Here is a 24,239-nt window from a genome sequence, read left to right as displayed (position 1 = left end):
ACTTCACATTTTAGTTTTCGTTCTCAAAATAAACTTCAGAAAATACTGTATTTATAACTGTCAAACTTTTTTTTCTAAACGAGAAAACGTTACGAAAAGACCGTTACGAGAACTCACTCCATGCGAAATGTTTCTGAATTAAGATTTCAAAATTATATCACGACTTTAAAGCGAGACAATAAAAGTTGTGTCAACTTTTTATCTCGATCTACTATATATCGTGTAATAAAATAAAATGAGAAATGAGATAATAAAAGTATTTTGTAATTAAAATCTTATTACATCGATCCGTATTTTTGGACTAAGTATAAACCGATTAACTCGGAATCACATTAAGGAACAAACACAAGCAGGCATCGAATTAATGCTGTTTACGATAAAACGTACTTACACCGCTTGCGTTCGCAAATTGCAATATTTTTAGAAATCTATGAAAAGAGATCCTTGTCAGTAGCAACGAAGGACTTTAAGGAATCCTTCGACGTAACCTTCTGTCTCTCATTAATTCTCGCGAAATGCACAAGAATACTTCGACTTAAGTGAGTTGGGACTTTTGATTGATTAAAGCCTCGGGATACTATTCCGCTTGGTCCGCGTGAATTTTTAATGAGAATCAAGCCTCGCAGAAACACGAGTGCTGCGATCGGTTCTCGAGATGATACATCCTCTTCAATGAAAAGCGGAGACAGCTGAGAGCAAAGACAAGAAATAGAAAGAGAGAGATGGGAGGGGAGAGAGAGAGAGAGAGAGAAATAGCAAAACGGAAGTGGAGAGTCCTCGAGCTTCTTTGTTCGAGATGAATGCTTCCCTTCAAATTACTTCAGTTATTACAATACGAATACCCACCCTCAATTTATATTCTGAAAATTTCTCTTTTCGAACTTCGAATTCCTTGGTCCGATTCAAAGTAGATATTTGAACGCAAAGAAAACCACTCGCGGTCGACTTTGTCGAAACGAACGAATATTTTAATAAGGATAAACGCCAAACGAGATCTTGCTTCCCGATCGCTAAGAATTTTTTAAGAATATCATAAACTATTCTCCGTAATATGAGATTTTCATCCAAGGCTACCAGAAGGATCAAACGATTTTAAAACCAATCAAAGGGGCAATTTTGTCTAATCAGTTTGAACATTCTACATTCGTTTAAAAACGGAACCCTTCCGATAAAGAGATTTAATCGGTGTTGAACTTTTATGGTCGTTAATAAAAGTATAACTATATCGGTGAAAACATTTCAAAGGTGTTATTAATAAACGAAATAATCCGACAAGCCATTGGAGTCAAGTTTTTAATTAAAACGTTTAAGATCGTACGAAGTCAAGGTGTAAGTAATCTCGACCCTCGCATTTTATCGCGTTGGTAAATAACGAAATCTCTCGTGAGAAAAGAGAGAACGGCGAAGGACGGCGACGTCAATGGTTGAGAGAACAAAAAATAAAAGATAAGTCGAACGTTCTTACCGAAGAAGAAGAGAAGAGAATAAATCGAAAAGTGTAAGTTTGCTTTTCTGATATCTTCCTTTTTTCCTACTTTTTATCGTATCTTTCCTTCATAGCCAATATTTCATCATTGACCAAAAGCCGATGCAAAGGATAACAATATCCTTCATGCTTTACACTTACCACCAACAAAACTACGCGCCTGGAGAAGTTTTAAAAGCTACGGACAGTTTCTCATGGGACGTTTGCGATCACATTCGTCATAAAAACTCGACGTTAGGATCGACGAGAATGGAACTTATACAAGTGTAAATTGGGAAGCTGGATATCGGCCGAGGAACATCCTTCATCGTGACTTTCTGAATATCGAAGCTTCGATCGGTGTTCTTTCCTGGAACGTATAAAAAAGTAACCATGCAATAATTCAAAAGAAAAACGCAACGATGGCTATGTATATCGAGACAAGGTTGATTCCAAAAGAATACGAGAAGGAATTGAAAATTTCTTATAAAGCTCGAAGTGAAAAATTTGAAAAACAATATTTCTGGAAAAGATACAGTCTTCAATTTCTTTCGGAAGCAAAAAAAGGGAAAGAAAGATCGAAACTGGTGACAAAGCTCTTTTTTCCTGATCAACGAGTTCGATAAAACACTTTGCAGCATCGATCCCGGAGCTTGCACGCTACATCGGCTTGTACCAGAAAGAGAAAGGGAGAGAGAGAGAGAGAGAGAGAGAGAGAGTGAGTAGAAGATAGGACTCGTTCGAGCAGCAAAATTTGTAGCTGAATTTGCAAAACGCTCGCAGCCAACTAGAAATGGTAGTGGTACAGCACGCGATAGCAGGTAGCGCTGACGGCTCTTCTCCGCTTCTTAACTCAGGAGTTTCTCGAACAGGTATAATTCGATGAACCTTACTGCCAGGCTTTGCTCTAAAATATAGAGGCATCGACGTTTATGAAATTATCTAAAGACTTTGGAAAAAGGAACTTAAACTTTCGTATAATTCGATATTATATAGATCGAGAGACATTATTAAATTCCATGGGTAACGTTACGAACGGAAAAAAGAAGAACGACAAAGGAAGAGGAAACGAAGAAAGAGAACGAAGAGCAAAATATATATATATATATATAAAAGTTCACGAGGGCGAAAGAGGGTGGTTCTATGAGGACAGTAACTTTATGGCGACTCGTCCAGAGGGCAGGACACTCTTTGCAAGATGGCCGTCGCGCCTCGGCATCCCGTGTGAGTCTCGACCCGTCTCGCCACCTGGATTTCAAGTATACCATCGTTGTCGGCGATCTCGGATGAGGAAAAGAGATACAGTGAGTACCATACGTGTCAATAGTCTTCCGTTCTACTTGAAAATCATCTTTTCGTAAGTAACAACTTTTATATATCCGTATTTCGAAACTATCGTCATTGTGTCATCGTTGTATCGTTGTTGTTTCCTTGCCAAAAAGAAGTACATTTTTTCGAGTTTACTACGTAGTTGGATGGCCGAAGAGACGCGAAGGGTCGACGTGTCCGTGCGCGTTCGTGCGTGAGAGGGAGAGAGAAAGAGAACGGGGGAGAGAGGCAGAGAAAGGCAAAGACAGAGACAGACACAAACAGAGTCAGACGGACGAGATAGAAATATAGCTAGAAAGAGAGAGTGCTACATCGTGGATCAATAAAACGATGGTGGGTGGTTGTTTTGACGTTTTCTATGCGTGTAAGTATGGTCCGCTGGGTAGACGCGAGCATTCAAATGAATTAAAAAACCCAATTCTCTTCTCTCGTTTCTACTTTTTTTTCTACTCCTTTAAATCGTTTATATTCTTCTCCGTCGTCAATTCCATATTTTTTACTCGTCGTTTTGTTATTCGTACTTTTCTCGCTTTTTTTCTCTTTTTTATCTCTTCCTTGTCTATTCTTTTTATCTTCTACTTCCTCTCTCTCTCTCTCTCTCTCTCTCTCTCTCTTTGGCGTCACTTGTTAGCGAGCAGGTTACTCGATCTCGCGTAATCGAACACGCTAAAGGATGCGAGAGTGAATTGGGGATGATTCAAGTGCTGGAGAAGAGATTTGAGAGAGCTGCTCAATGCCAATGACGTGACAGCGAATTTCGGGGATGGTCTTGTGGTCCATTAAGCTCATTTCAAAAATGTCGATATTACGATCGGAATGATATTAATTGTCGAAAATTATTTTCCATTGGACGCTCTGAAAGAGCTTTCGTATCATTTTTTACGTGTCATTATTTCACAAGATTTGAGATATCTTTTCAGTAGTCCGAGTTCAGCCCCAACACATGCATTTTATCGATAGAATTTTATTTACACGATTGATTCTATCGCAATATGAAATTATTTCCGAAAGTTATAATTTCATGAGTTTCTTACTTTATTAAAAAATAATTACAGAATCGCATGAAGAAAAAAAGAAAAATTTAAAGAATTATGTTAAAAGTTCAGAGGGGAAAAATCTGTAGCATGGCACTCGAAATAATTAAAAGCAAAAATTGAGGTAAAGGAAAATTCTTCTTGTAGACGTTAGTCGTACGGATAGTTTATTAACCCTTTGTATATCGCACAGCGCGATTGCGCTGTTTACATTTTATATTGGAAAGTGCCAAAGCATCGGCCCGTGTTGCGCAATTAACGTTGCGCTTGGGTCTATCGAAACAAGCGCTATCGCGCTATTTGTCACTTTTCGACGGAGGTTTTTCTCTTTTTACACTCTAACACTCGAACAGTTATGTTTTTACACAAATCCAATTTGTTATCAAAGCTGCAACTAATGTTAAAAAAATACACGACCTTTTTACGAAACCAAACGATAGATTTTAGTTCGTATAAAATCATTTTAAAAGGTTGTGATTATCTTTGCCATTAGAAAGTCGAGAAGAAAATCTGATGCCATTATTGCGTCATTTTCTTTAACCCATCCTAAGGTTGCTTTTTTTGGAACGGAAGCTTTTACACGAACGAAGAGAAAGGAAGTATCCGGCATCGAACGGGCGCGAAGTTTGTTTGATGGTTTAGGATTACTCGTTGGCACGAATTTGACCCGAATACGGTTAGAATTCGAGCCGTGAAACCGTGAAACGGTTTTCTGCAAACTCTGAAAAAGATAGCTTGCACGATGATCTACCGTGATGGTCGAAAACTACTTCGTACGTTCTTTTTTCTTGCTTTTACCATTTATCTTTTATGGGCTCATTGAATGTCCTCTCGAATCCCGCTTAACGGATGGTTGTCACTGTAATTTTGAAAAAAATCAGAAAACCAAAATGTGAACGTCATTGAAAAAGTATATTCATCCGAACAAAGTTTAACGTTAATTATTCAAAAGCTCGAGTCATGTGTCCATTTACTTTTTCTTTTGTATAAAAAGAAGCTTATAATGCCCGCACGATTTATCACGAAATGAATGGTTGTCTAGAAGAAGTGCGTATATTACATTTCATGAAATTTACAGGAAAACTTGAACATTAATTGCTTTTTAATTGCTTCTTAAGAGTTAGTGCAACATACACCCTTTCTCTCACTTCGAAAAACAATAATGAATAAAAATTTTTCTAATGAAAATAAAAATTTTTTTACATCGAATTTTGCGTTTGCACTTAATAAAAATTACTTTCCTATTATTTGATTATTTTCTTTTTCAAAGTAGAAGAGTATATGTTACATCAATTGCTTCTGTAATCTGCTACAGCGAGCAACGAATCGTTTTTACGTTTTCCTATCAAGTTTATGATATATAACATACGTTCTTCTTCTAGGCATCCATTCAAATATGCTTCCTTCGTATTTTAATCTTCTTACCTTCGTCTTCTCTTCGATTTATACCAAGTTTAGTCCAACGAAGTTATGAAGAATATAAAATATGTCAATCCTTTGTTTCCTACACGACACAAGATATGTCGATCCTGTTGTTTTCTTATCATTCGCAGTGTCTCAAAATTCTTTTGCAGTAATTGTTCCAAGGATAAACGATTTGTTATACAAATTCATTAATAATTCATGATTTATTTTTGGATAAAGACTTTTTTAATGCTTATTTTCCTCTTTTTTTGTTTATAAAAGAATAAAAACATCCGCGTTACGTGGCCTCTAGATAGCTAATATCAAAAGCAGCATATTTTTCTGTAATACTTCGATGATCTTTATGGCTCTTTTACCGCTTACTCAATTTATTACTACGAACTACTTTTGTTTCGTGTCGTTGTTAGACTTTCGAAGAACAGTCTACGTCATTTCTCGCGTGACAAGGTGAATTCCCATGATTGTTGTACATAGTAAGCTACGATAACGTAAGTCGATTATTTAAAGGCGAGACCGTTATTACAGCATTGTTGTGGACCTGTGTGTAACCTATACGAATTTTTATTTATTCATTATTCGTTTCACGAGAAAAGCCTTCTAATGCAGATATACTTAAGTATTAATGCAAAGAAAAAAGAAAAGTATTAGTTTATCAAACGGTATGCTTAACTCATATTTTATATTGGACGAAGAAATTGGATGCGACTTACGAAGCAGCCTAGATGAAACTATCGATCCATTAATTTTCTTTCGTCCCTTTTTTAGGTATGACCGCAGGAAATTCATTATGCTCTTAACGTAGAGCAAAACGTAATAAACAATTATTTTCAAAATTATTATTAAGGTATTCGTAACTCTTTTGGATTTTGACGTTTCGTACACAAATTTATTGATATATAAAAAATGAAGTTACTTGCAAAGAGGATAAACAAATAATCTCGAGAATTACTTCCGGAGACATTTAAAAAATTCAAATTCAAAATAGAAATATTTAAAAAGTTCAAATATTTGTTAAAAATCACATATATGACGGAAAAATTTTCAAACACTGCAGAAATTTTACAAATAATAAGAGGCATTAACGTAGAGTTTTGCAACATCTTTCTTACAAATAATTCAAGTCGATCAAAAATCTAAAATTTTTAATTTTAATATTAATTTTTATTTTTTATTTTATATTTTCTTTTTGATATTAACGAAAGATTTCTGTCTTTGTTGAAGTTCCTTACAAAAATTTATTTGTAATGCGTTTATACGTATAGGGATTCCTACGTATTTACATTTATTATAGTTGAACGCTTGAAATTATTATGTACATATGCGTGCGTAAACAAAAACATATTGGTTCTATATGTTTAATGTCAGGATTACACAGGCGTTTTACATGGCGCGTATTGCACATCGCGTTTTCTCCGTCGAAGTAGGGGTTGTGTTTTAATGCAACTGACATAACAAGCGTGGAACACGCTCTGACACTCTTTGCGAAATGTCGCCTGTCGAGTGTCACGTGCGGAAAACAAAATACGCAATGCGATACAATGTTTGGCGTGTAAAACGCCTGTGAAACGCTCATTCAGTCAGACCAAGTCCTACATCGACGGAAAAAACGCGACGTGCAACACGCGGTATATAAAACGCACGAAAAAATCCTAGCCTAAATAGCCGAGTGAATTGACTTGAAATTATTATATCAATTCATACGAGATTTATGAGCGAGTCCGGTTCGATTTAATTTTCGGGTTAAAAAGTAAAGTGAAGAAAAATGAAACGATTCGTCAAAAACCGTATATGCATTGAAAATGATAAAAACTGTAGGAATATTTAAAGTAATACCATTCGCATTAACGCGAATTACGTCGTCGTACTATTGTTGAAAAGCCGAACCAAAATGCTGATTAGTTCTTTCCATTTTACTTTTTTCTACATGTCTGCAAAATTAACGTTCCAGCTTTGGAATTTTTTTAATTAAAATTTATCTAATTTGTAAATTTGTGTCAAATTTATGCTCCTTTGTAAAATTTTTCCTATTTCTAAAACGGATCAAAAGAAATTTAGTTTTTAGAAAAGTATAAACTTCAAAATCGTACTGGGTTGTCTGTTCCGAAGATAATGAATTATGGCGTTATCGCCATCATTTGTCACTCGCATATCTTCCTTCGTCGTTTCATTGACGTAAACTCTCGATCGATCTTCCTTCCATATTTTCCTCTTTCGAATAAGAAAATTTGCTGCGCAACGTGGAGGATGGGCGGACATCGTCTTTAAAATTTGTTGCTCTCGTGAGCAACATTAAAAAGAATCGGAACGGTTCGTTTAACCTTGAACAAAGCCGAACTAAAGTAGAGTAGCCTACCTAAAGGGAATGGAATAGAGGGATGAAAATAATTTTGACGTATCGAAAGCCGTTGTTATAAATCTTCGTTCGGAGCACTCCTGCGTAATACAGCACTCCTTCCTATCATGGATATCAATTAATCATCTCGAACAATGATCGCTGCGATAAACGATTCGATTTCAGAATTTACCTAATGGAACGATGGGAACGATTTCTTTTCGAACCGGTGCGTACGCTTCGATATTGTATATGGATCGTTATAACGAAGTTTATAAGAGGAAAAGAGAGATCTTTGTAAGTATTCATTGATCTCTTGAATAGGGAAGAGAAGGATCTATACGTACGGATATCATTTATACACTGAGATCGATCTGCGAATTCGTAATTTTACGAAATTTCTTTTGTCGAAATAATTTTCGAAATGGAATCGAAAACGGATCGTTACGAATTTTATGAGAGGAAAAGAGAGATCTTTGTAAGTATTCATTGATCTCTTGAATGGGGAAAAAAAAAGATCTATAAATATAAATCATTCGCCATTGAGATCGATCTGCGAATTCGCAGTTTCACAAAATTTCTTTTTTCGAAATAATTTTTTCAATGTCACCAAGGACGGGAATCATTGATCGTACGCTCTTTTAAGCGAGGTCTTTAGAAAAACCTGGCCTTGACGCGAAAAAGCTCGACGTTGACAGTGAGCTTTTGATATTTCGTAACGATAACATAGAGTTAATATATCAACTGGGAAAGTATCCGTTCTCGTTCGATATAATCGAGCGTTATTGTGATATAAAAACGTTTGTTTGGAAAGGAACGATAGAGATTCTTTCTGACTTTTATCGTCCTTTTTCTTTTTTTTTTTTTTCTTATTTTACTCTTTTATCAGAAAAACCAACAAGATTTTGCAAAGTTTTAACCCGAGCGAACTAATTGTAAGTTAGTTGATACGGAAGTAGTTATCGAAGTAGAAAATCAATGGTTTTGCGTTGATCGATCTGTACGTCGAGAAGTTCGTGCCTTTTCATTCCTTTTTTATTTTTACATTTTGTAAAATAATCGAAATGGTCAAAAATATTGTTGACAGTCGCGCGATCGCGAATTGACTTCATGATCTAGTAGAACTCATATATATGCGTTATATCGTACACTAGAAAACTCGAGATTATTTCGTAAGATACTCGACTCTGTGTAAAATCTTTGAGAATAACGATCAAGTGAATTTCGCATATATACATGTATAGGAAGGGTCTTGATGACAAGAACAAAGGTTTCTCACAGATGAAATCAAACCTTCCATTAAAGTGTCACTTCGCTGATGCCTATAAGACAAGAGAAGATACGTTCGAGGTAAAATAAAATCGAAGGACGACAAGTAAAAAGAAGGAAAACCAAATTTCAAGGAAATTTCGATAAATTCGAAAGCAACAGCTTTTTTATTTACCGAACTTGATGGAATCGTCTTAGGAAGAAGCGACACAGAGTGAAGATTTTCGAGAAACATAATATTACATAAAACCAATAGAAAAGCGTTCTTACGAGAGATAAATGTATGGAATCAGGATAATACCGATTCTAAAGGAAAGGAGAACGATGAAATAATAAAGCGATAAAATTAGTTTCTCTCTTTCTCTGTTTTTCATTATGACGAAGAATAGCCAGACAAAGGTACGTCCTGGTGGAGTTACCTTTGTAGATAGTGTAAACGTACAAGTATTATAGATCGATGCAATAGGTAAGGTAAAGAAGAACCATCGAAGAACAAGACGAAGTTGCATAGCGAGATACCAGGCAAATACGAAGACTCGGAAAATGAAGAAAGAAGAATGAAATTGGAAAGACGTACGGGTGTCGGAAGTGATGGTGGAGTTGGTAATGTTGGAGAAGCGAAAGGTGGGACGTACCTCTGGAAGTGTAGAGGAGAGGAGAGGAGAGAAGAATAGAGAGTGGGGGAGACAAGTATGAGAGAAACTAGGACGAGAGGCGCGAGCCCAGGATGCACTGCTTCCAGCTCGGTCCACTGACACGAAACCGTCCACTCCTGTCAGGGGTGGAGGAAGGACAGGGAAAGAGGCTGGATGAGGAGCGAAAGGGGTGGCTCGGTTGGGTATTCAACCATCCCGAGCCCCGCTACCTTTTCCACGGGCACAACCTACTTTGCTACCTATTCCGTCCCGTACGCAACGGAATGTGGGTCGCAGAGGACGACAAATCGTCTTATTCCAATGATCCGCATCGTTGCTAGCTCAGACACACGGATTCATCCACCGGTCCTTCCTTCCTTTCTCTCTTACGGGTTCGTCTCGAAAATTCAAGACGGTTTCTTCTTTTTTTTTCTCTTTTTCTGAAAAAGAATATAGCTACGTTAATCTTTCCCGTTTCAGCGATTTCTTCTTTTTGTTTCTTGATTTCATTAAATTTGAAGAAATATGACAGTACAGATAGATTAATTACATTTTTGAATCGCAAATAACGAAGAATTCTTTCCTTATAAATTTCTCTCCCTCCCACCCTCCCTCTCTCTTTCTCTTTTTCTCTCTGTAAACTGATTGAACCATCCAAAGTGTGTCTGATTACAGAGAGGAACGTACTTTACTTAAAGCAAATTACTCCCACTGCGCTTTAAATCAATCTCGGAGTTTCTCTATGAAGTGATATCGCATCTGCGCATCTGATTACGACACAAATATTATCTACTTAGAACAAATCGCTTCAACCGTGATTCGAAGAAGCTCTCTAATTATCTTCGTAAAATTATAAGAGTTCCCTGATTGCGAGCTCTTTCTTTAACTTTTCTTACTGGACGATAACGCCTTCGATTATCAATTCAACGATGCAGTCTTATTCGAGTTCACGAGCTTATCTGAACTATAAATGTTTCTTCGTTCCGAAAAAGTTTCATTGTCCTCAAGCAAGAGGTTCTTGTCTCAACTTTTGATCCCGAATCTACGTACTTTTACGTTCTTCCCTATCTTTTTCTCTATCCGAATAACTTTTTTTCCCTCTTCGTAACTCTCGTTTTAACTATAATAGCGTTTACACCCTTGCTAAAAAAGCAAAAAATTATAATTTCGTTCTGCTTTTTGGAAAATGACAACAGAATCGAATTTTTCTTTCCTTTTTTCATATCTTCTCTTCCCTACAAATATCCACTACGTTAAAATCGTCGAGCAGCAGGAATAAATGTTCCTTGATTATCAATGGAGTCATTTGGGCTTCACTGAAATCTCAGTATCAGTTGCTTTACGTTTATACCAGCATATTATTTATATCATTAACAATATTTATCTGAAATCACCCGATTTGAAATATTCTAAAATCATTGCTAAAAAAAAGTAGTTTTGTAGATTCTTATTCACTTATCACGGATTATTCACCCGTTTTGTATTAACCGATATTGCGTGAATAAAAGAAAACTATCGAAAGAAGTCAGTAGAACAATCATTCTGTGAAAAAGATAAGGAAAGGTTAAGAAATATATACATAAAGAGATATATAAAGAGAGAGACAGAGAGAGAGAGAGAGAAAATCACGGCTTAACATCAAAGAAAATTAAATCCAAGTTTAATATTTAAAGGCGGCTTTATTTTCCTTTCATCGATTCAGAGTTGCGTAAAAACGCATAAAAGGAGTTTCGAATTTAATTCGGATTCAAATTGATACAATCTCATCTGCGGTTTAATTGAGTTTAGGATAAGAGAGAAGAGAAAGTTTTTAAACTCCTTCAAAAATCTGGGAACGTCTCCACGTGGCCGGAAGCACTTCCGACCGAGCTTAAGCTTCTGAAATCGATGGCTCAAAAGTCGGTGGTCGCAGGTGCAGCTGAGTCGATCCTTCTCGACGAGAGCAACAATATCTCGAAAGTCGGTTAGTAGGTCAACGACAGATGCAGTTGGTATATTCATTCGATGCACTTCCAGGACACGGTTCTACTACTCACCTTTTCTATATAGATCAACTCCGATTCGCATCCGGGAAATCTCTCATATCCGATTCCATAATATCAAATCGACATTCGACTTTGCTATCAATTTCTATAATAATAATAATTTTACCTCCTCTAAATAAAACGGACATAGGATAAACGACCTTGGTTATAGAACGCTTAAAAACAGATCGAGAGAAATATCTAGTTGTTGTTCAGCAATTCAGTGGTTATTGAAACCTATGTAATGATTTTATCGATACAAGCAAATAATGTATAACAATTACTAAACAATATTATTATTTAAGTTTCTAATAAATAATTTAGTACATATAACTCACGTACCGTAAATGTATCTTGCCATAGCTGTGTGGATAGTTGCAGGATAAGCCATCCATAAATAATTTCAATTATAGTAATTATGTATTTTGTTGTAATTTAATTTCATGATTACGTGTTTACAAAAAAGAATTCGTTACGCTTTAAAATACAAAAATACACAAATATTTATTCAAAGAATCTTTCCGATTACCCTGGCAACGATTCACGGCCAGTTTAATCTATTTGAAGTTCAGAAACACGAAAGAGAGCACTAATAACCTACGACATCGTTGTCGCGAATTACACCGTTGACCTATATATTAGTCATTACGGTCGTTATTCAGTTAATAAATAATTAAGAAGAACAGGACATGAGAAATTATGTATTACATAATACATAATAATCGACAGAAATGATACAGCAAATATAATCTGAGCAACGAAATAATTCAATTAATCTTTTTCTTTAATTTTAATGTATCAAAAATGTCCTCTGAAAATTGCTATTATGATAACGAGTTTCATTCACGGTTTAAGCAACGCGTTCTTATATTATGAATGTTAGACCTTATATTATTATAAACATTATACTTAATACGGAAAAAAGGTTAAAAAAGAGTAAAAAAATATGTTACAAAGATTTAAATAAGGCTTTGCTTTGTGAAACAAAGTATAAATTTTAATGAAAGATAAAAAAATGTTGAACAACTAAAATATATCGATTTTTTTATCCAATGCCTGGATAAAGCAAGCGAAAACCGGCAGTGGAGAGATTACAAGTAATGTGTAAATTTTTACAGCAGTGATTTTTAACTGACGTTCCTGGGAACACTAGCTTTCCGCGAACTTGTTAAAAGTATTCCGCGAAATTACGAAAGCGGCGAAACTATAAAGCTACTACGTTCGAACAAACTTTAACGTAAATGCGCAGTGCCGTTTACAACGCAGATAAGATGTAACTTGTAGTAAACTAGAAAAAGCTAAGTAAGCGTCTGTCTTATAGTCATTCATTGCATTTGTTTCGATAAAGTCCATTTTTCGTACCTATTTGTTTTATACGTTGTATATAAACATTATGATTGATAATATCTTTAATTCAAGTGGTATATTTTTCTATCGATAAATAATTTTTTAATAATTATTATGTTCATTCTTCAGTATTATTATTCTAGAAATAAATTTTCAATAGATCGGATAAATTTATTAAACGAAAATATGCTTCTGAGTAACATATTAATGATTCGGTAATTATAAGTGGAAGTAGTAGTATCGACGTTGCTACGAATATATGTCTCGAATAAAAGACAAAATTATACGTCGTAAAATAAAAATAATTAATAGACAATATTCGAATGAATATTTAAATATAAGAATATTTAAATTTAAGTCGGATGAATATTTATTCCGGCAATGCGAAAATTCAACAAATTCTGAAATTTTTGGTACAAGTCCATCTTTCGTGATATATTCATATTTTTTTGGTGCTATAATTCGCTTTTAAGAGATAAGATCACCCCTTGAGGAAAATTCTAAATATTTCAAGTTTGTTTTAGCAGTTTTCTTTAATAAACAAGTTTTAGAACGCAATACTTGAATAATTTACATCTATTTTAAGTTGATTAATATTAAATTTAATTAGAACAATGTAGCAGTATTCGTTAATAAAATAAATATAGAAGCATTGGCATTCTCGTTTCGTGAATGTTTACATATTAAAGAGTTATTTAAATAGCAAACTATAGAAACAATGAAAATAATGATTTGTAATTAGTATAATAATCATATTCTTTATAGAAATGTTAAACACGGAAATGCTCGTCGCACTCGTCGCGTAAGAGTCAACGCTTTACGAAAGTAACAGAAATTTACATGATTTTGTAAATCGTTGTAATGCTTTTCTATATATCCTTTTCTAAACCAAATATATTAAAGATTTTTCAATCGGAGCCAAGAAAGCTGATTATGATTTAATGAATGGAATTTATATATTTAATTGTGAGAATGCAGATTGATATTTTTCTCTAAAAGAATTACATTATCCCAACAAAATTTTTCCATATCCGAAAACCGAATATACCTAAAGATTGAATCATGTCTGTCGTCTTCTTTGGAGTGATTGAAAATATTACTTCTTTGTTTTCTAGAATCAATCGATTTAACTGATTCGGATAGTGTCCTGACCACGTGCAAGGCTTCATCGAATAGAACAGTGGCAAGCTTTTGCTGTTTTTATAAATATACTTGGTTTTGTAGATATACTCGATGAAACCAAGTTTTGAAATGTTTTGACGTAAATTTTTGATTTTAAAGTTTCGATATAAGTATTTCTTGAACGAAATAGAGTTTCTTACAGTCTTGGACCAAATATTTTTGCTTCTTCTAGATTATATATACTGGTAAAAGAAAACGAGCGCTTACTAAAATGATAGACATTATAGTACAACTATGTGTCGTAGAGTAATTATCGATCGAATCCACTGTTTCTACAATTCCTGATTTTCTCAATCTTCATCCAAAATGTATTTCAAGGTTGAATCCACTCTCGTCTGCATTATAAATTTCTTCAACTTTAATAATTAGAATGTTAGATCTTAGATATGAAACAAAAGATTCTGTAACATTTTCCAAATCTTGAAACGTCGCGTTCTAAATGTTGTTATCTTGCGAGATACGATTCTATGCACGTTTTTAAATTTCCAAATGCACAATTTATCTGCTTCGAATTAATGTTGATTCATCGTGTCTTTTGACTTCAAAGACTACGATCATAAATCTTCTATCACGATCAATAGATTTCTATTATTTTAACAGGACTGTATCAGAATTATTGAACGGACTATATCAAAATATATTTGTAGAAGGTTGGCTTTTATGCGCGTTGTATCAAACATTTCTATAAGGAAACCATGATTTTTTACCATTTATTTTGTATGGTTTGTTACATAACTCTTTGATATATAAATATACCACTTCGTGGTTCGTCACTTAATGACCCTTCGGTATGTAACATTAATAAACTTCATGTAAATTAACTTAAAATAAACGAAAGTAAGTAAATTCGAATGTTGCGTCTTGAAATCAATTTATTAAAGATAAATCCTTTCTGCAAGGGCACTGAAAGTTATATTACAATTCTCAACATCATCTTCGTACGAACTCGGTTTCTCAATATTAACCGATATAAAAATTTTTAAACTTATTAATATAAACGAAGAAATGATTATAATAAATAACTATACACGTTAGATTTGATATTGTTGAAATCTACAAAAATTGACTAGTTTAACTATCGCATTAAAATTGATCAAAGAAATCCCATTGTTATGAAACAATTATTTTAGTTATAGTTATTACATCCTATGGCGTTATTTTAGATAGTTAGTTCGTAATTAGGCCATAAAATCTTTACCTTGACCTTTAGGAACATAAATTCGATGTAGAGCGATGGAAGAGGAGATATAGGTCAATAAGATGAAATAGAAGATGATCTGGTAGGTAAAGAGATTGAGAATCAAAGGAAGTAGAGAACAGAATATTAAAGATAAAAATTTCAAGTCGTTTACCTTTTCTACTAGCGATCTAATGACTCGAGAATAGGTTTCTATCTTAATGACAAACGAACCATGCTCGATAAAAATTATAAAAGACTACAAAATGTCTTTAATTTATTGTAAATTTACTAATTTTAGAGCACAGGCTTAAGGTCGATCAAAAGTCTCTGTTACGTCTCCGTCCTGATTGTTTAGTCACAGTGATGATTTAACATTATTTCAAGTAATTTAAAAGTTCACACACTTTCGTTCGTCTCAGTTCAGTCACCGATCCGTCGTATTTTTTCTGCGTCCGACATCATCCGAAATCGTTGACAACGATATTTTCTAAAATGACTGATGGAATTTTGATAATCTGCAATCTTTTGTCAATGGACAAAGAAGATTTTCTAGTGCTTCGTCTATAGCCTCCTTTAACACTCTCGAAATCCACGGAGTAGGACTTCAGACATATCAGTTTCGTACCGTTATCAATTTCACATACGCAAATATTATCTTTCATTTAAAAATGATATTTTAGCTATTATTTTAATAAACTTTTGTTATGATTAGTTAACTTTCACGTTTCTTATAAATTGTATCTTTGACATCGAAATTCCCCTCTCTAAATCTTCGGAACCAATTTCTATATGTTGAACCATTTACAATATAGGGGATCCGCAAGCTGCCTGTGACCCTTGTCCCTACTTGCTTGCTCCGATAAGACGAGAAAAGACGATTCCCATTATTTGACACTTTCGTGTCTCGTGAGCTGCATTTTTTTTTTTTTTTTTTTTTTTTTTAGTATGGAGTGATGGAGCGATGGTTAGTGAACTTGAGACTATTCGTCATCTTTGATCTTATAATGGTTTACGTCAACAACGTAATTCTTGACAGATTTTGATAAACAAGATCTTCGCTTTTCTAAGTTTTCAAAAAACTCTTTTTTTTTGTACGTGAATTATTCTGAAAAAAAAAACAGCATTTTCTGACACAGGTTTTTATTAAAAATTTGCAAATTCTGACTACTCGTAATAGTAATAACAAAAATAGTAGTAGCGATAATATAAATTTCTACTTTCACGTGGAAATTATAAAAGATAATAGCGCTTGGAATTTTATCTCATAGATGATATGAAATTTATAACATATAAAATATAATATATAAGTATATTGATTCATTATTATTTTCGACAAAATAATGAACAAAATCTTGTTTTCTTTTTTATCGTAAAATTATATATTATATATCAATTTAATTTTTTATAATAACTATATAAATAAAGAAACTTTATATTATAATTTATATTTATATATTAATTATATTTATTTTATTATTCTCTATAGTCTATTGATTTATCTTAAAACAAATGTTTGTCGGTGCTACGTCTTATCCAGTACTATTACTGCGTAACGGATTACTGCGAGACGCATGACAGCATCAAAATAGCATGTAAATATGAGAGACTGGAAAGTGTAGGTTCGGACTACTAACGCTAATATTCTAATTTATACCATTCCGATTGTTACATTATGCATGAGAGGGATATAATCTACGCAAGCTTATACATCGATAAGATAGGAGCATAGTGGGAGTAATGTATCCCTGTTGCGCTTGTAGTTTATATTTTCCATACCTGTCGCCGAAGTCATGCACGCTTCGAACGAAAGATGATGAACAGGATTAAGTAATGGGGAAACGGATTGATTGATGATGTGGGTTATGCGGCCCACGACGGAGAAGTTCTCCACTTATTATGATCCATTATAGGTAGCACAAATTTTTCTTCTTGATTTGCAACACATTTCTGCTATCCGATTTTTCACTATCTTATCGATAATAAAAATTCAAATATGACAAAAATGTTCTTCATTTTCTGATACGTTTAAAATTTCATAAAAAGTATTACGGCTTACTGATCACGATAAAATGTTATTAAAATTAAAACTGACACCTGAAACGTCACATTCATAGAAGGAAAAATAATATTTGCGTACTCGAAGTTGATAAACGATGTTCCGCTAATGAACGGAGAAAACGGAACGTTTAAAATATGTCACAACCAAGTTCAAAAGACATTAAAGGTAGGAATAGGCGGAACGATAAAAAACTCTTTATCTCTGTTCCGTACCATAGATAAAAGACTGCAATTTATTAGAATTCTGTCAGTCATTTCGAAAAAAAATCGTTGACGAGGATCACGGACATAGAGAAAATATGACGGATCGTTAAGTGAACTAGGCCTGAATGGAAATATGTAAAGGTGTACATTTAAATTAATGTTAAAATCATTGTGACCGAAGAATCGAAACGGAGATGGAACGGAGACCGAACTGAAATGTGCAAATTGATTTTTCTTAACTCGCCATTTTTTGTCTACGAAAAAAAGGAGATTTTTCATCGCTCCGCACGTCCCCATCTTTAACGTTCTCAAAGTCTACAAAGTAGGATCTGTACCGTCTATCCGATAGCGTATTCAACCGATATGAATGAATATAAATGATCGAAACTGAACTATGACCGAAATGACTGAACGGTGACGAACCGGTGACTTAACTCGCAATGAGATTGAATTGAAATGTGAGAATCGACCTTTATTAATCCATTTTCGATTTCACTGAATGCGGAACACAGACTTATTAACTAATCACTAATTTTACAGAAGACAGAGTACAAACTTAATAACCGATCAATGATTTCTCAACTAATTATCAGGTTTATTGAATAAAGAGTACTGACTGATTGACTTTTTCAGACGCATCTAATTTATCGTATAAAGATAAATTGCCGAGGATAAAAGACTTGCTCTTTCTATCAGATAAAAATATTAACATTTCTGCTCGGCAAATAATTTTGATTGATTTAAAATTTTATCAGGAGTCTGTTACAATACGAAATGAGGTTTAGCTGACGCAAGATTCCAAGTATTTAGCAGGATGTATTTTATAAATAAAAGATATTGGAGATCTTCCGAACTGTTTATGTCTCCGATAGTGTTAGGTGAACGCATGAGTGGCCCGAGATTCGAAGAAGTGTAGAGTAACAACAGCGATAGGATAACGATCGTTTGGTAAATAGGTACTAAAAAGGCGTTGGTATAACTTCCCGTCCTATGTCAATCCTTAGGTTACACATTCCAAACCTTCAAAGAGAAAAACATGAAGAATAGACGAAAGTGAAATAAGCGTAGGTAGAACGTAATATAATTTTTTATAGAAGATTATTATTTGTTCCACGAGTTTAGCGATTTTGATGTTTCCCGAATTTATCTTATAATCAAAAATGTTCCACGACTTCGAAAAGATTAAGAACCATCATTTTGGATTTAAAGTGTGCGGAGTAAACAAAAACTCGTATGTGTCGTAGGTCCCAGTCGTGTCTTTTCAATTCAAATGACAAAAGATACACTTTAAATGTGCCTGTTGTCCGTTGTATATTTGTAAAATTGCGAGGATGTATTGCATTAAGTACCATAAATTATCCATTGTCGAACCGTTGCAAGCTCTCGAAAACATGGTCATATCTGTATTGAATTATCGCTGCCTATAACAATCACGAAAAAGCTATATTGAGTTAAAGTTAATTTAAATACAAATTGTTGAAACTTTGATATCATGTCGAAAATATGATTGTAGGATACGCGAAAAATGTTAAGCTCTCGAATAGTCTGGATCGGCATTCGAACCCAGATCTCTTACTTTCCGACCATCTGCTTTGGACTGCTAAGCTATGCAAATCCTTATGACCAAGCATCATTATGACCAACTTTCCCACGAATGTCTATTTATTAGAAATGGAGATACTCGCCCCCGCATGATCGTAAAAATCTCTTCTAAAATATGCAAGTGAGATTCGCGTAATATAATAGGATAACATAAACGAATAACTTTTATACAGAGCATAAAAAACTGTGTCAATTGGTCCAATCGAAAATATGAATTTCTATTAAAAGAAAAATTCCATTAATAAGAAAGATATTTATTAACAGTTGCATTTTTCCGACGCACCAATGCACAATAGTCTATAAAATTATTTGCATATTATATACCGTCCGATACCATTTAACTTTGACCTATAACCTAAAATTTTTTCTATTTTCGACCCAATCAAATTAAAAGATACAGCCTGTTTCGGTTGCGTGGGATACTCCGTATAATTAAATACACAAAAAAGATTTGATAATGATCAATACCTTATAAAACAGTCATATTTAATAAACCACAGAAATATTATATATGATATATAAAGGAGATTGTCGTGATATCAATTAATCGTGTCTTTCCGCCCACGCCGTCTCTCAAATTAGCTTCTCCAGCTAACCATCTGTGCGTCCAGCAGATGGTTAGGTGCTATACGTGGTATTAGATGGTACGATGGCGTACATATGGATGCCGTGCGGTATACGCTTTCTCATTCCAACGGAAAGAGAATTATTTAGATCGCCGGAATGTACAGTAATTTGAAATGTTTTGAAATTTTTATGTATGGTACGGACCATTAAATCGACCAGTCGGCATCCGATACTCATAAAATACTATAAAAAGATCGTTGATTTGTTCGGTCGCATCTCCGATAAAACGAGAAAGCGTACCGAAATGAGATCAGTATCCCTAGAGAGATAAAGTTTGCTGTTTTCTCGGATCTGAATCATCGTGTGCTTTGGCAGGGCAGGTGAACGGTTGCAATCTTCAATACCGATTTTCCGAACGCTTGCAGTTTTCCGATCGAATTCAAGGGAAAGCGTTGGCAATGTGCTTCGTCTTCCAAAAAAGTCTTTCTCGGCAAAGCGAAAAATAAGAACGATGACATAATATATTCTTTCTTTTCGAACGATATAGACGAACATTACTTTTTCATATAATTTGGAACGGAATAAATGTTTTATTAATAAAAAGGGCCGAATTTATTAATTCGTCGTTTTATTGATACAATCAAAAAACGGGCGAAAGAAAGGCTATCAGAATTTTCGTTGATATTGCAGCACTAAAGAAGCGGACAAGAAAATCGATCAAGCTGGCGCCATTCAAGCTTCGTTTCTCAAAGATGTCCAAGTCGCGAAGCGGCGGCAGCAAGGGTAGCCGCAGTAACAGCACAGAATCGGAAGATCCTTGCCAACAGCATTCGATTAATTCACCACACTTGCCGACATCGGATACACTCGGAACGAACGGCAACAGTTTGGTCGTCAGAAACGAATCGACGGTGCCCAGTTCGCCTCCGCCTTCTTATCAGCACGTTCTCGAAGAGGTCTTATATTTTCTTTACAAAATTTATTATATCTATCTTTTCCGTTTCATCCTTAGCATCGGAACGATAAAATTACTCTAATTTTATTTGCGTCTGCGTGTGTAGTATTTCTTTCTGTTCTTGAGTTTCTTCATAATGTATTAAAACGATATGATATAAGTTTTTATACAAAATTATGACATTATTTCTATCTTTGCTTTATTCATTCGATCATTCGTATACACGGAACTAATTAATCATGCTTTACTCACACCAACACGCATGTGTTCGATGTTCCACATGCGGTGTACCACCGCATATATTTCATCGTCGCGTTACAAACGTTAGCTATGTGACATTACTTGCGTTTCGGAGTAAAGAAAATAAGCGACATTTCTTTCGGGCCAACCTTTCTATTGGCAATTAAATACTTTTCCATCCATAGTTAAGATAATAATATATTTGGACGTTAAATTTTGAAAAATTTATTTCCATTTAATTGCGATAAGTTCAATTAAAAATGGAAGACATAAAATTCGTATTCAAAAATTCAGTGATATTGGCCGCTTTTATTTATTTTTTTTATTTTTACACACAAATATCATTTGTATAGGTTTACAATTCTTCGTTGTATTCTCACGATTAATTTAACTGAAACATCGATATCAATTATTATCAATTATTTTTTTTTCGATACTTTGAAACCATTGATCAAGCGATGATACAAAATACATAATATAATACCACATAAATATTTAACAAAAACCAATACCACCACGATATTTCATAACGCAGGAGTTAATAGGAAATTCAATCTGACGAAAAGAAATGTTATTATCGACTTTAACAAACGCTTATTTTATAAAAATCTCAATTAATTTTCGCGTACCTTTGTACGTAGTATTAAAATAACGAAGAAAATTTTCGAACAAGTGCAAAACTATGGTTGTAAACATTTTAATGACGAAAAATGCTCGTTTTGAAATCGCAGACGAGAATGGAGCAATCGGCTGATAACGAGGGAGAAGAGGAAATGGACGAGGTAGAAGAGTATACAGAAAAACAACGACAAGCTTTGAAGAGGAACAAAACTGGTGTTAGCGGTGAAGGAGGTGGTGGTGGTGGTAGTGGTTGCGGTCCAGGAGGTGGAGGTAGACAGCCTGTCAAAGGGACAGAAATTCTTCACAAATCGAGCAAAGAGTTTTATAGAGCGGTTGCCAAACAATGGGGAATTACTTGTAAAATGAGCGATCATTGCAGATGTCTTGATTGTCAGGTATGAAACTTTACAGTGTAAAACATTTTTTGCTTTTAAATAACGCAACTAACAAGAAAAACTTCTTTTCGTTTCATTTCGAATTATCTCGATTAGAACAAATTTATTTTAATCCTTTTTTATAAAACATAAAACGATCGATAATACAAATTCCGACGTTACATCTTTTGCGTTCTTTTGCGAATACGAATCTTTTGTTCGTCATTTTTTCTCTTCGTTAACATAACCAATACATTTTTATCGGCCTATTGGATACTTGTCATCTTTCTAAATATAAGGAGAAAGACGTCGATGATCAAGGTGTACCAATTACAGACTTTTGCTCCATACCATGTCTTCCAACCGATATTTCTAATTAGTTATTAAAATCAAAAAAGGATGGATTTAGAAGATTTTTCATTTCGAATATCGCAAAAGGATGAAAAATGGCAACGAACTAGTTCTTTGTACTTTATAGATTTTTAAAGAAATTTAAGAAAATTCCTGTACACATCGTACTTAGAAAATCGCAGTCAAACGTGAGACGTGGTACATACGAAAATATATTGTCCGAAATACTAATTAAAACGATAATGGGATCAAATGAAAAATATTAATCCGTTCTCGAAACATTCGCGTTACTAATTATAGTATATCCGTTTTGAACCAGTAAAAATATTATATTTTACTTAAAAATTTGTTAGAAGAGATTAATTAGAAACTTCCAATTGGTCTTTTAATCGTTCATCGATCGCGTTGCATCGTGTCTCTCGCAAGTGGATCTCACAAGACAATATGTAAGTGGACAAACTCAAACTGTTCTCGTCGATTTAACTGGTCTTGCGTCTGGGAGGAAAATTTGTTCGAGAGTTCGCTTTGAACAGTAGTTTCAAAGACTCCTTCTTCCTTTCGTCTTTGTTTGACCAGCGATACGACGAGAAAAGGTCAATCGTTTTCACATCGAACGAGCAAGATTAAGAGTAGCGAGAGTAAAATGTTAAAGTCGTCGATAAGTTCATAGGATTACCTTTCGAAAATTCCGTAATATCGTTTATTTTTTGATCGAAACCCTTACACTTTTTTCAACTTCTTTCAAAATGTTTCCTTGCAAAAGTTTCTTTCCGAAATGTTTCGATCATTAAAATTTTTTCATACGAATAAATAGATCGAATATAATCAAATAAGAAAGAAAAGCTAACAAAGTGACAAGAGCATGATTAATGGTTAATCTAACGAGCGCAACTTATCTTTCAGAGCCATTACTTCGACTGCGAATATGAAAAGGATGAGCAAGAGAAAACCGACGGTGGACTTGGCGCCGGCACGCCGATGTTCATTTCCGGAGTGATGCACGGCACGAGCTGTGCTCTCCTATAAGAAGAACAAATTTTCACAAACCGACAGAATCATTTTTGCTTTATCGAAGCCGAATTTATCCGTGTTTGCGCACAAAAAAAAAAGAAAGAAAGAAAGTTTAAGCAGTTTCTCGGAATGGGTTGAATCACGGAAAGAGTACGAAGATGTTTACGAAGATTGATTGTTAAGAGGGACAAAGACGTTGAGACGGATAAGAAAAAGAGAAAGAAGAGTAGGAAGTGCACTCAATGACGCAATAAAAATCCGACTACGGGGAGTAATTTCCGTTTAGCAGGTATCCGGAGGTAGAGTCAAATTAATACAGAAATATCGAATCTTTAGATTTATCTTCTGTACACTCGCGAAATCTGTAATTTTCGATTTCTTTCTCTCTTTCTCTCTCTAGTTATCTCTCTCTCGCTCTCTCTCTCTCCCTCTTTCTTTCTCTTTATCTGTCTATCTATCTATCTTCCTTCTCGATCAAGAAAAAAGATTCCCCATGATAACAATTACGTATGTACTTATGTACATTCGCGATTTTTCACCGACAACTTTTATGCGAGTTGATGATCCGTAGACGAAGAATAACACTTGTCAATTTTTTGCTCGTGGTCTGATTCATAGATTATCCTCAAGGATAAACACGAAGAACGCGGCAACGTGCAATTTGTATATTTCATGAGAACGTAACTAAAATCCAATAACCCGAGTTAATTTTAATAAAATCTAATCACGGGTTACGTAGAATTCATTCGTTCGTGAATTTCCATTTTGATTGTGAGCTTGTGTCCCTCTCAAGGACCTCGTGCAACCTACATCAAGTCTACCAATTCCTTTTTCTTTGAGATATTAATCACACCGACTGGTTTTTTTTATAGTACTCGATACGAGAAAACAGTTTTACGAGAATCCATAAATAAACGGGCCTACGTTCTTTCGACGACATAGAAGTTTATCTTTTTTCACTAAAGTTAAGATTCATGAACGGACGCTCTAGTTTTCTGTGGGATATTAGAACAGCAAGAGGAAAAAATACAAAA

The 24,239-nt window shown here is 34.4% G+C and overlaps 1 protein-coding gene across 4 annotated transcripts; it reads left to right on the top strand.

Moving 5' to 3' along the window:
- The first annotated feature begins 2,625 nt into the window (after nucleotides 1–2,625).
- On the top strand, nucleotides 2,626–24,222 carry LOC122627997. Of its 4 annotated transcripts, none has more exons than XM_043809752.1 (4): nucleotides 2,626–2,769; nucleotides 20,344–20,609; nucleotides 21,580–21,864; nucleotides 23,098–24,222. In XM_043809752.1, exons 2-4 carry the CDS (start codon nucleotides 20,406–20,408, stop codon nucleotides 23,218–23,220), a joined length of 612 nt encoding a protein of 203 aa, XP_043665687.1. In that variant the 5' UTR covers nucleotides 2,626–2,769; nucleotides 20,344–20,405; the 3' UTR covers nucleotides 23,221–24,222. The 4 variants fall into 4 exon arrangements, with proteins under 4 accessions (XP_043665687.1, XP_043665688.1, XP_043665689.1 ...); XM_043809753.1 differs by having other exon boundaries at nucleotides 2,667–2,822; XM_043809754.1 differs by lacking the exon at nucleotides 2,626–2,769 and adding an exon at nucleotides 3,109–3,127.
- Nucleotides 24,223–24,239: the final 17 nt, after the last annotated feature.

This window comes from Vespula pensylvanica, chromosome 3, assembly GCF_014466175.1.
Source record: "Vespula pensylvanica isolate Volc-1 chromosome 3, ASM1446617v1, whole genome shotgun sequence".
Taxonomy (NCBI): domain Eukaryota; kingdom Metazoa; phylum Arthropoda; class Insecta; order Hymenoptera; family Vespidae; genus Vespula; species Vespula pensylvanica.
This window is presented reverse-complemented; position numbering and strand designations above follow the sequence as displayed.